Source organism: Dendrobates tinctorius, unplaced genomic scaffold (genome assembly GCF_039654945.1).
Source record: "Dendrobates tinctorius isolate UK_male_01 unplaced genomic scaffold, ASM3965494v1 ptg000157l, whole genome shotgun sequence".
In the NCBI taxonomy this organism is placed as follows: Eukaryota; Metazoa; Chordata; class Amphibia; order Anura; family Dendrobatidae; genus Dendrobates; species Dendrobates tinctorius.
In genome coordinates, this window is record NW_027361824.1 from 141,557 (window position 1) to 155,543 (window position 13,987).

The following is a 13,987-nucleotide window of genomic DNA, read 5'->3' on the forward strand; positions in this document are numbered from 1 at the left end:
TGGGATGGAGAATATGTATGATGGGTGTATGGGCACTGGACTATGGGATGGAGGATATGTATGATGGGTATATGGGCACGGGACTATGGGATGGAGGATGTGTATGATGGGTATATGGGCACTGGACTATGGGATGGAGGATGTGTGATGGGTATATGGGCACTGGACTATGGGATGGAGGATATGTATGATGGGTATATGGGCACGGGACTATGGGATGGAGGATATGTATGATGGGTATATGGGCACTGGACTATGGGATGGAGGATGTGTATGATGGGTATATGGGCACGGGACTATGGGATGGAGGATGTGTGATGGGTATATGGGCACGGGACTATGGGATGGAGGATGTGTGATGGGTATATGGGCACTGGACTATGGGATGGAGGATATGTATGATGGGTATATGGGCACGGGACTATGGGATGGAGGATGTGTGATGGGTATATGGGCACGGGACTATGGGATGGAGGATGTGTATGATGGGTATATGGGCACTGGACTATGGGATGGAGGATATGTATGATGGGTATATGGGCACTGGACTATGGGATGGAGGATATGTATGATGGGTGTATGGGCACTGGACTATGGGATGGAGGATATGTATGATGGGTATATGGGCACGGGACTATGGGATGGAGGATGTGTATGATGGGTATATGGGCACTGGACTATGGGATGGAGGATGTGTGATGGGTATATGGGCACTGGACTATGGGATGGAGGATATGTATGATGGGTATATGGGCACGGGACTATGGGATGGAGGATATGTATGATGGGTATATGGGCACTGGACTATGGGATGGAGGATGTGTATGATGGGTATATGGGCACGGGACTATGGGATGGAGGATGTGTGATGGGTATATGGGCACGGGACTATGGGATGGAGGATGTGTGATGGGTATATGGGCACTGGACTATGGGATGGAGGATATGTATGATGGGTATATGGGCACGGGACTATGGGATGGAGGATGTGTGATGGGTATATGGGCACGGGACTATGGGATGGAGGATGTGTGATGGGTATATGGGCACTGGACTATGGGATGGAGGATGTGTGATGGGTATATGGGCACGGGACTATGAGATGGAGGATATGTGTGATGGGTATATGGGCACGGGACTATGGGATGGAGGATGTGTATGATGGGTATATGGGCACTGGACTATGGGATGGAGGATATGTATGATGGGTATATGGGCACTGGACTATGGGATGGAGGATGTGTGATGGGTATATGGGCACTGGACTATGGGATGGAGGATATGTATGATGGGTATATGGGCACGGGACTATGGGATGGAGGATGTGTGATGGGTATATGGGCACGGGACTATGGGATGGAGGATGTGTGATGGGTATATGGGCACTGGACTATGGGATGGAGGATATGTATGATGGGTATATGGGCACGGGACTATGGGATGGAGGATGTGTGATGGGTATATGGGCACGGGACTATGGGATGGAGGATGTGTGATGGGTATATGGGCACTGGACTATGGGATGGAGGATGTGTGATGGGTATATGGGCACGGGACTATGGGATGGAGGATGTGTGATGGGTATATGGGCACTGGACTATGGGATGGAGGATGTGTGATGGGTATATGGGCACTGGACTATGGGATGGAGGATATGTATGATGGGTGTATGGGCACTGGACTATGGGATGGAGGATGTGTGATGGGTATATGGGCACTGGACTATGGGATGGAGGATATGTATGATGGGTATATGGGCACTGGACTATGGGATGGAGGATATGTATGATGGGTGTATGGGCACTGGACTATGGGATGGAGGATATGTATGATGGGTATATGGGCACTGGACTATGGGATGGAGGATATGTATGATGGGTATATGGGCACGGGACTATGGGATGGAGGATGTGTGATGGGTATATGGGCACGGGACTATGGGATGGAGGATGTGTGATGGGTATATGGGCACTGGACTATGGGATGGAGGATGTGTGATGGGTATATGGGCACGGGACTATGGGATGGAGGATGTGTGATGGGTATATGGGCACTGGACTATGGGATGGAGGATGTGTGATGGGTATATGGGCACGGGACTATGGGATGGAGGATGTGTGATGGGTATATGGGCACGGGACTATGGGATGGCGGATATGTATGATGGGTATATGGGCACGGGACTATGGGATGGAGGATGTGTGATGGGTATATGGGCACGGGACTATGGGATGGAGGATGTGTGATGGGTATATGGGCACTGGACTATGGGATGGAGGATGTGTGATGGGTATATGGGCACTGGACTATGGGATGGAGGATATGTATGATGGGTATATGGGCACTGGACTATGGGATGGAGGATATGTATGATGGGTATATGGGCACTGGACTATGGGATGGAGGATATGTATGATGGGTATATGGGCACGGGACTATGGGATGGAGGATATGTATGATGGGTATATGGGCACGGGACTATGGGATGGAGGATATGTATGATGGGTATATGGGCACGGGACTATGGGATGGAGGATATGTATGATGGGTATATGGGCACGGGACTATGGGATGGAGGATGTGTGATGGGTATATGGGCACGGGACTATGGGATGGAGGATATGTATGATGGGGATATGGACATTGGACTATGGGATGGAGGATGTGTATGATGCGTATATGGGCATGGGACTATGGGATGGAGAATATGTGTGATGGGTATATGGACATTGGACTATGGGATGGAGGATATGTATGATGGGTATATGGGCACTGGACTATGGGATGGAGGTTATGTATGATGGGTATATGGGCATGGGACTATGGGATGGAGAATATGTGTGATGGGTATATGGACATTGGACTATGGGATGGAGGATATGTATGATGGGTATATGGGCACTGGACTATGGGATGGAGGATATGTATGATGGGTATATGGGCACTGGACTATGGGATGGAGGTTATGTATGATGGGTATATGGGCACGGGACTATGGGATGGAGGATGTGTGATGGGTATATGGGCACTGGACTATGGGATGGAGGATATGTATGATGGGTATATGGGCACGGGACTATGGGATGGAGGATGTGTGATGGGTATATGGGCACGGGACTATGGGATGGAGGATGTGTGATGGGTATATGGGCACTGGACTATGGGATGGAGGATGTGTGATGGGTATATGGGCACGGGACTATGGGATGGAGGATGTGTGATGGGTATATGGGCACTGGACTATGGGATGGAGGATGTGTGATGGGTATATGGGCACTGGACTATGGGATGGAGGATATGTATGATGGGTATATGGGCACTGGACTATGGGATGGAGGATATGTATGATGGGTATATGGGCACGGGACTATGGGATGGAGGATGTGTGATGGGTATATGGGCACGGGACTATGGGATGGAGGATGTGTGATGGGTATATGGGCACTGGACTATGGGATGGAGGATGTGTGATGGGTATATGGGCACGGGACTATGGGATGGAGGATGTGTGATGGGTATATGGGCACTGGACTATGGGATGGAGGATGTGTGATGGGTATATGGGCACGGGACTATGGGATGGAGGATGTGTGATGGGTATATGGGCACGGGACTATGGGATGGCGGATATGTATGATGGGTATATGGGCACGGGACTATGGGATGGAGGATGTGTGATGGGTATATGGGCACGGGACTATGGGATGGAGGATGTGTGATGGGTATATGGGCACTGGACTATGGGATGGAGGATGTGTGATGGGTATATGGGCACTGGACTATGGGATGGAGGATATGTATGATGGGTATATGGGCACTGGACTATGGGATGGAGGATATGTATGATGGGTATATGGGCACGGGACTATGGGATGGAGGATATGTATGATGGGTATATGGGCACGGGACTATGGGATGGAGGATATGTATGATGGGTATATGGGCACGGGACTATGGGATGGAGGATATGTATGATGGGTATATGGGCACGGGACTATGGGATGGAGGATGTGTGATGGGTATATGGGCACGGGACTATGGGATGGAGGATATGTATGATGGGGATATGGACATTGGACTATGGGATGGAGGATGTGTATGATGCGTATATGGGCATGGGACTATGGGATGGAGAATATGTGTGATGGGTATATGGACATTGGACTATGGGATGGAGGATATGTATGATGGGTATATGGGCACAGGACTATGGGATGGAGGATGTGTATGATGCGTATATGGGCATGGGACTATGGGATGGAGGATATGTATGATGGGTATATGGGCACGGGACTATGGGATGGAGGATGTGTGATGGGTATATGGGAACGGGACTATGGGATGGAGGATATGTATGATGGGTATATGGGCACGGGACTATGGGATGGAGGATATGTGTGATGGGTATATGGGCACTGGACTATGGGATGGAGGATATGTGTGATGGGTATATGGGCACTGGACTATGGGATGAAGGATATGTGTGATGGGTATATGGGCACTGGACTATGGGATGGAGGATGTGTGATGGGTATATGGGCACAGGACTATGGGATGGAGGATGTGTGATGGGTATATGGGGACGGGACTATGGGATGGAGGATGTGTGATGGGTATATGGGCACGGGACTATGGGATGGAGGATGTGTATGATGGGTATATGGGCACAGGACTATGGGATGGAGGATATGTGTGATGGGTATATGGGCACTGGACTATGGGATGGAGGATGTGTGATGGGTATATGGGAACGGGACTATGGGATGGAGGATATGTATGATGGGTATATGGGCACGGGACTATGGGATGGAGGATATGTGTGATGGGTATATGGGCACTGGACTATGGGATGGAGGATGTGTGATGGGTATATGGGCACAGGACTATGGGATGGAGGATATGTGTGATGGGTATATGGGCACGGGACTATGGGATGGAGGATATGTGTGATGGGTATATGGGCACTGGACTATGGGATGGAGGATGTGTGATGGGTATATGGGCACAGGACTATGGGATGGAGGATATGTATGATGGGTATATGGGCACGGGACTATGGGATGGAGGATATGTGTGATGGGTATATGGGCACGGGACTATGGGATGGAGGATATGTGTGATGGGTATATGGGCACTGGACTATGGGATGGAGAATATGTGTGATGGGTATATGGACATTGGACTATGGGATGGAGGATATGTATGATGGGTATATGGGCACGGGACTATGGGATGGAGGATATGTGTGATGGGTATATGGGCACGGGACTATGGGATGGCGGATATGTATGATGGGTATATGGGCACTGGACTATGGGATGGAGGATATGTGTGATGGGTATATGGGCACGGGACTATGGGATGGAGGATATGTGTGATGGGTATATGGGCACGGGACTATGGGATGGAGGATATGTGTGATGGGTATATGGGCACGGGACTATGGGATGGCGGATATGTATGATGGGTATATGGGCACTGGACTATGGGATGGAGGATATGTGTGATGGGTATATGGGCACGGGACTATGGGATGGAGGATATGTATGATGGGTATATGGGCACAGGACTATGGGATGGCGGATATGTATGATGGGTATATGGGCACTGGACTATGGGATGGAGGATATGTATGATGGGTATATGGGCACTGGACTATAGGATGGAGGATATGTATGATGGGTATATGGGCACGGGACTATGGGATGGAGGATATGTGTGATGGGTATATGGGCACGGGACTATGGGATGGAGGATATGTGTGATGGGTATATGGGCACGGGACTATGGGATGGAGGATATGTGTGATGGGTATATGGTCACTGGACTATGGGATGGAGGATATGTATGATGGGTATATGGGCACGTGACTATGGGATGGAGGATATGTGTGATGGGTATATGGGCACTGGACTATGGGATGGAGGATGTGTGATGGGTATATGGGCTCGGGACTATGGGATGGAGGATATGTATGATGGGTATATGGGCACGGGACTATGGGATGGAGGATATGTATGATGGGTATATGGGCACGGGACTATGGGATGGAGGATATGTGATGGGTATATGGGCATGGGACTATGGGATGGAGGATATGTATGATGTGTATATGGGCACGGGACTATGGGATAGAGGATGTATGATGTGTATATGGGCACGGGACTATGGGATGGAGGATATGTATGATGGGTATATGGGCACGGGACTATGGGATGGAGCATGGAGGATATATATGATGGGTATATGGGCATGGGACTATGGGATGGAGAATATGTATGATGGGAATATGGGCACGAGACTATGGGATGGAGGATGTGTGATGGGTATATGGGCACGGGACTATGGGATGGAGGATATGTATGACGGGTATATGGGCACGGGACTATGGGATGGAGGATATGTATGATGGGTATATGGGCACGGGACTATGGGATGGAGGATATGTATGATGGCTATATGGGCACGGGACTATGGGATGGAGGATATGTATGATGGGTATATGGGCATGGGACTATGGGATGGAGGATATGTATGATGGGTATATGGGCATATGGGCACGGGACTATGGGATGGAGAATATGTATGATGTGTATATGGGCACGGGACTATGGGATAGAGGATGTGTGATGGGTATATGGGCACTGGACTATGGGATGGAGGATATGTATGATGGGTATATGGGCACTGGACTATGGGATGGAGCATGGAGGATATATATGATGGGTATATGGGCATGGGACTATGGGATGGAGAATATGTATGATGGGAATATGGGCACGAGACTATGGGATGGAGGATGTGTGATGGGTATATGGGCACGGGACTATGGGATGGAGGATATGTATGACGGGTATATGGGCACGGGACTATGGGATGGAGGATATGTATGATGGGTATATGGGCACGGGACTATGGGATGGAGGATATGTATGATGGGTATATGGGCACGGGACTATGGGATGGAGGATATGTATGATGGGTATATGGGCATGGGACTATGGGATGGAGGATATGTATGATGGGTATATGGGCATATGGGCACGGGACTATGGGATGGAGAATATGTATGATGGGTATATGGGCACTGGACTATGGGATGGAGGATATGTATGATGGGTATATGGACACGGGACTATGGGATGGAGGATATGTATGATGGGTATATGGGCTCGGGACTATGGGATGGAGGATGTGTGATGGGTATATGGGCACGGGACTATGGGATGGAGGATATGTATGATGGGTATATGGGCATGGGACTATGGGATGGAGGATATGTATGATGGGTATATGGGCACGGGACTATGGGATGGAGAATATGTATGATGGGTATATGGGCACTGGACTATGGGATGGAGGATATGTGTGATGGGTATATGGGATGGAGGATATGTATGATGGGTATATGGTCACTGGACTATGGGATGGAGGATATGTATGATGGGTATATGGGCACGTGACTATGGGATGGAGGATATGTGTGATGGGTATATGGGCACTGGACTATGGGATGGAGGATGTGTGATGGGTATATGGGCTCGGGACTATGGGATGGAGGATATGTATGATGGGTATATGGGCACGGGACTATGGGATGGAGGATATGTATGATGGGTATATGGGCACGGGACTATGGGATGGAGGATATGTGATGGGTATATGGGCATGGGACTATGGGATGGAGGATATGTATGATGTGTATATGGGCACGGGACTATGGGATGGAGGATATGTATGACGGGTGTATGGGCACGGGACTATGGGATGGAGGATATGTATGACGGGTATATGGGCACCGGACTATGGGATGGAGGATATGTATGATGGGTATATGGGCATGGGACTATGGGATGGAGGATATGTATGACGGGTATATGGGCACGGGACTATGGGATGGAGGATATGTATGACGGGTGTATGGGCACGGGACTATGGGATGGAGGATATGTGATGGGTATATGGGCATGGGACTATGGGATGGAGGATATGTATGATGTGTATATGGGCACGGGACTATGGGATGGAGGATATGTATGACGGATGTATGGGCACGGGACTATGGGATAGAGGATGTGTGATGGGTATATGGGCACTGGACTATGGGATGGAGGATGTGTGATGGGTATATGGGCATGGGACTATGGGATGGAGGATATGTATGACGGGTATATGGGCACGGGACTATGGGATGGAGGATATGTATGATGGGTATATGGGCACGGGACTATGGGATGGAGGATATGTGATGGGTATATGGGCATGGGACTATGGGATGGAGGATATGTATGATGTGTATATGGGCACGGGACTATGGGATGGAGGATATGTATGACGGGTGTATGGGCACGGGACTATGGGATAGAGGATGTGTGATGGGTATATGGGCACTGGACTATGGGATGGAGGATGTGTGATGGGTATATGGGCATGGGACTATGGGATGGAGGATATGTATGACGGGTATATGGGCACGGGACTATGGGATGGAGGATATGTATGACGGGTGTATGGGCACGGGACTATGGGATGGAGGATATGTATGACGGGTATATGGGCACCGGACTATGGGATGGAGGATATGTATGATGGGTATATGGGCACGGGACTATGGGATGGAGGATATGTATGATGGGTATATGGGCACGGGACTATGGGATGGAGGATATGTATGATGGGTGTATGGGCACGGGACTATGGGATGGAGGATATGTATGATGGGTATATGGGCACGGGACTATGGGATGGAGGATATGTATGATGGGTATATGGGCACGGGACTATGGGATGGAGGATATGTATGATGGGTATATGGGCACGGGACTATGGGATGGAGGATATGTATGATGGGTGTATGGGCAGGGGACTATGGGATGGAGGATATGTATGATGGGTATATGGGCACTGGACTATGGGATGGAGGATATGTATGACGGGTATATGGGCACTGGACTATGGGATGGAGGTTATGTATGATGGGTATATGGGCACTGGACTTTGGGATGGAGGATATGTATGATGGGTATATGGGCAATGGACTATGGGATGGAGGATATGTATGATGGGTGTATGGGCACTGGACTATGGGATGGAGGATATGTATGATGGGTGTATGGGCACAGGACTATGGGATGGAGGTTATGTATGATGGGTATATGGGCACTGGACTATGGGATGGAGGATATGTATGATGGGTATATGGGCACGGGACTGTGGGATGGAGGATATGTATGACGGGTATATGGGCACTGGACTATGGGATGGAGGTTATGTATGATGGGTATATGGGCACGGGACTATGGGATGGAGGATGTGTGATGGGTATATGGGCACGGGACTATGGGATGGAGGATATGTATGATGGGTATATGGGCACGGGACTGTGGGATGGAGGATATGTATGACGGGTATATGGGCACTGGACTATGGGATGGAGGTTATGTATGACGGGTATATGGGCACGGGACTATGGGATGGAGGATATATATGATGGGTATTTGGGCATGGGACTATGGGATGGTGGATATGTATGATGGGTATATGGGCACGGGACTATGGGATGGAGGATAATTATAATTTGCTATAACTAACCACAGTTAGTTACTATTCCTGGGCAGTGCCGGGCTCTTCAGCTAGTTCTCTATATAGAGGGGCAGCATAGTACAACCCCTGGCAAAAATTATGGAATCACCGGCCTTGGAGGATGTTCATTCAGTTGTTTCATTTTGAAGGAAAAAAGCAGATCACAGACATGGCATAAAACTAAAGTCATTTCAGTTGGCAACTTTCTTGCTTTAAGAAATACTAAAAAGAAATCAAGAATAAAAAAATGTGGCAGTCAGTAATGGTTACTTTTTTAGACCAAGCAGAGGGAAAAAATTATGGAGTCACTCAATTCTGAGGAAAAAAATTATGGAATCACCCTCTAATTTTTCATTCCCAAAACTAACACCTGCATCAAATTAGATCTGCTCGCTAGTCTGCATCTTATAAGGACTGAGCACACCTTGGAGAGCTGTTGCACCAAGTGGACTGACATGAATCATGGCTCCAACACGAGAGATGTCAATTGAAACAAAGGAGATTATTATCATACTCTTAAAAGAGGGTAAATCATCACGCAATGTTGCAAAAGTTGTTGGTTGTTCACAGTCAGCGGTGTCTAAAATCTGGACCAAATACAAACAACGTGGGAAGGTTGTTAAAGGCAAACATACTGGTAGAAAAAGGAAGACATCAAAGCGTCAAGACCGGAAACTTGAAGCAATATGTCTCCAAAACAGAAAATGCACAACAAAACAAATGAGGAACGAATGGGAGGAAACTGGAATCAACGTCTGTGACCGAACTGTAAGAAACCGCCTAAAGGAATTGTGATTTACACACAGAAAAGCTAAACAAAAGCCATCATTAACACCTAAACAGAAAAAAACGAGGTTGCAATGGGCTAAGGAAAAGCAATCGTGGACTGTGGATGACTGGATGAAAGTCATATTCAGTGATGAACTGCGAATCTGCATTGGGCAAGGTGATGATGCTGGAACTTTTGTTTGGTGCTGTTCCAATGAGATTTATAAAGATGACTGCCTGAAGAGAACATGCAAATTTCCACAGTCATTGATGATATGGGGCTGCATGTCAGGTAAAGGCACTGGAGAGATGGCTGTCATTACATCTTCAATAAATGCACAAGTTTATATTGATATTTTGGATACTTTTCTTATCCCATAAATTGAAAGGATGTTTGGGGATGATGAAATCATTTTGCAACAGAATACTATTGATGGGTTGGAGGGTTTGTTTGTTGGTTTTTTTTTCATGATTCCATAATTTTTCCCCTCTACTTGATCTAAAAAAGTCACCATTACTGACTACCACATTTTTTGCTCTTGATTTCTTTTAGTGTTTCTTAAAGCTGGAAAGTTGCTATTTGAAATTACTTTAATTTTGTGCCATGTCTGTGATCTGCTTTTTTTCTACAAAATTAAACAATGAACATCCTCCAAGGCCGGTGATTCCATAATTTTTGCCAGGGGTTGTATCTCTGGAATCTCTAAAAAACTGAATAGAAAAGCTTTCAGGAGTCACACCCCAGTGTGTCCTTAATCTACAGGAGAAGTCTCGTTCCATCAGATCCCAGATACAAAGTATTACATCGTCAATGGAGACATGAATATCTGAACCATTTATGCTGTGTCTGGATGAACCCGTGCAACTCTTCACGTGGTGTACTGTATAGAATCTCTGGTCTACTATCCACTGACTGCAAGCATCTTCACAATGGTGAAGAACTGAAATACCAGGTTGCATGAAAGAAGTTGGAATGTGATGGAGCTCATCCTTGCCTTGTTTTTGGTGTCTTCTCCTCTCTGTAGAGGTCGTCTTTACCTTGTGCATGGTGTCAACTCGTCTGTGGAGGTCGTCCTCAACTTGTGTTTGGTGTCTTCGCTTTGTAGAGGTCGTCCTCACCTTGTATTCGGTGCCTCCTCTCTTGAGGTCTTATTCACCTTGTGATTGGTGTCTCCTCTCTTGGCAATTGTACTCACTTTCTGTTTGGTGTTTTCTTCTCGCTGTGTTTAGTGTCTTCTCTTTGTGGAGGTCATCCTCACCTTGTGTTTCGTGTCTCCTCTCCTTGGAGTTTGTCCTCACCATATGTCTGGCGTCTCCTCTGTAGAAGTTATCCTCACCTTCTGTTTTGCTGTCTTATATCTGGAGGTCGTCTTCAGATTATGATTAGTGTCTCCTCTATGTAGTGGTTGTCCTCACTTTGTGCTTGGTGCCTCCTCTCCGTAGAAGTTTTCTTCACATTGTGTTTGGTGCCTTCTCTCTATGGATTTCACCCTCACCTTGTGTTTGGTGTCTTCTCTTGGTAGAAGTCGTCCTCATTGTGTTTGGTGCCTCCTCTCTATAGCAGTTGTCCCTGCATTATTTTTGATGTCTTCTCTCTGTAGAGGTTGTCCTCACCTTGTGATTGGTGTCTACTCTCCGTGGAGGTCATCCTCATCTTGTGCTTGTTGTCTCCACTTTGTGGAGTTTGCCCTCAACTTTTGATTTGTATCCTCTCTGTAGCAGGTGTCCTCACCTTGTGTTTGGTGCATCTTCTCTATAGCAGTTGTCCTCGCATTGTTTGATGCCTTCTCCTCTCTGTAGAGGTTGTCCGCACCTTGTGTTTGGTATCTGTTCTCTGTCGAGATCATCCTCAGCTTGTGTTTGGTGTCTGTTGTGTGTGGAGATCATCCTCAGTTTGTGTTTGGTGTCTCTTCTCTGTATGGGTTGTCCTCACCATGTGCTTGGTGTCTTCTCTCTGTGGAAGTTGTCTTCACCTTATGCTTGGTGTCGCCTCTCTGGAGGTCGTCCTCACCTTGTGTTTGGTGCCTTTTTGCTGTTGAAGGTTCCTCACCTTGTGTTTGTTGTCTTCTATCTGTGGACGTCTCCCTCACTACGTTTGGTGTCTTCTCTCTGTAGAGGTCATCCTCACCTTATGCTTGGTGTCTCCTCTCTGGAGGTCGTCCTCACCTTGTGTTTGGTGGCTTTTTGCTGTAGAAGGTTCCTCACCTTGTGTTTGATGTCTTCTCTCTGTGGAGGTCGTCCTCACCTTATGTTTGTTGTCTTCTATCTCTGGAGGTCACCCTCACTATGTGTTTGGTGTCTTCTCTCTGTGGAGGTCGTCCTCACCTTATGCTTGGTGTCGCCTCTCTGGAGGTCGTCCTCACCTTGTGTTTGGTGCCTTTTTGCTGTAGAAGGTTCCTCACCTTGTGTTTGTTGTCTTCTATCTGTGGACGTCTCCCTCACTACGTTTGGTGTCTTCTCTCTGTAGAGGTCATCCTCACCTTATGCTTGGTGTCTCCTCTCTGGAGGTCGTCCTCACCTTGTGTTTGGTGGCTTTTTGCTGTAGAAGGTTCCTCGCCTTGTGTTTGATGTCTTCTCTCTGTGGAGGTCGTCCTCACCTTATGTTTGTTGTCTTCTATCTCTGGAGGTCACCCTCACTATGTGTTTGGTGTCTTCTCTCTGTGGAGGTCGTCCTCACCTTATGCTTGGTGTCTCCTCTCTGGAGGTCGTCCTCATCTTGTGTTTGGTGCCTTTTTGCTGTAGAAGGTTCCTCACCTTGTTTGTTGTCTTCTATCTGTGGACGTCTCCCTCACTACGTTTGGTGTCTTCTCTCTGTAGAGGTCGTCCAGTTTCTGTCCTTCGTGTTCGCCAGCAGCGGTGGAAGTTATGGAGTAATTAGAGTGCTGAATCCACACCATGACCGCGTACTGGAATTGCAGAGACAGCGACACTCAGAGTCTCCTCGGTGAGAAGCCATAAGATGGGGCAGATTTCTACATAATACATGGTGCATAGACAGTAGTGCAGCGCACATCGCCAAACCGCAGCAGCAGAGGGAACCTGTCTATATGGCAGCACAGGTCATCAGCTTCCTTGGTTTATCGGTGGGGACAAGGTTAGGAAACCAGCTGCTACTTCATTGAATCTACTCTAGTTCAAACCAACACTGCACAAACAGAAATGTGACCCAGCGCAGCTCTGCTGCATTGCATTTCAGGAGGTGGACTGAGGGGTTGTAAAGAATTTTCTCTCATCTGATGTCTCTGCTCTCCGTAGTTGTACGTTCCACTTCTGGATCTACGTCACACAATGGTGTCTGTCCACTTTCTGCGGTGTTTTCTACCATCTGGACATCAAACATGAATACATGACTCCTGCATTGCTGGTGACGAAGACAGGTAAGGGTGCAGAGAGGTGCAGCATGCAGGATGGGACAGAAGTATGTGGAGGGAGATGTGTGTATCTGGCCTTCATGACTATGACCTCGGCCTTACTGATCACTGGAGATTCTACTGCAGGACAAGAGCAACTTGGCCTCTGACCATGGTTAGCCTATTGATGACAGGTGTCCCTGCAGCGTGCTCTCCTGATCAGACAGGTGCCCCTGCAGCGTGCTCTCCTGATCAGACAGGTGTCCCTGCAGCGTGCTCTCCTGATC

At 47.9% G+C, this 13,987-nt stretch overlaps 1 protein-coding gene across 4 annotated transcripts in view; it reads left to right on the forward strand.

Moving 5' to 3' along the window:
- Positions 1-13,987, forward strand: part of LOC141051493 (protein sel-1 homolog 3-like) — a 168,893-nt gene that overhangs the window by 17,477 nt on the left and 137,429 nt on the right. For all 4 annotated transcript variants that reach the window (XM_073548420.1, XM_073548418.1, XM_073548419.1 and 1 more), the window contains exons 3-4: positions 13,168-13,294; positions 13,606-13,727. In XM_073548420.1, the coding sequence (XP_073404521.1) occupies positions 13,168-13,294; positions 13,606-13,727 (249 nt within the window). The remainder of the gene's footprint in view (positions 1-13,167; positions 13,295-13,605; positions 13,728-13,987) is intronic.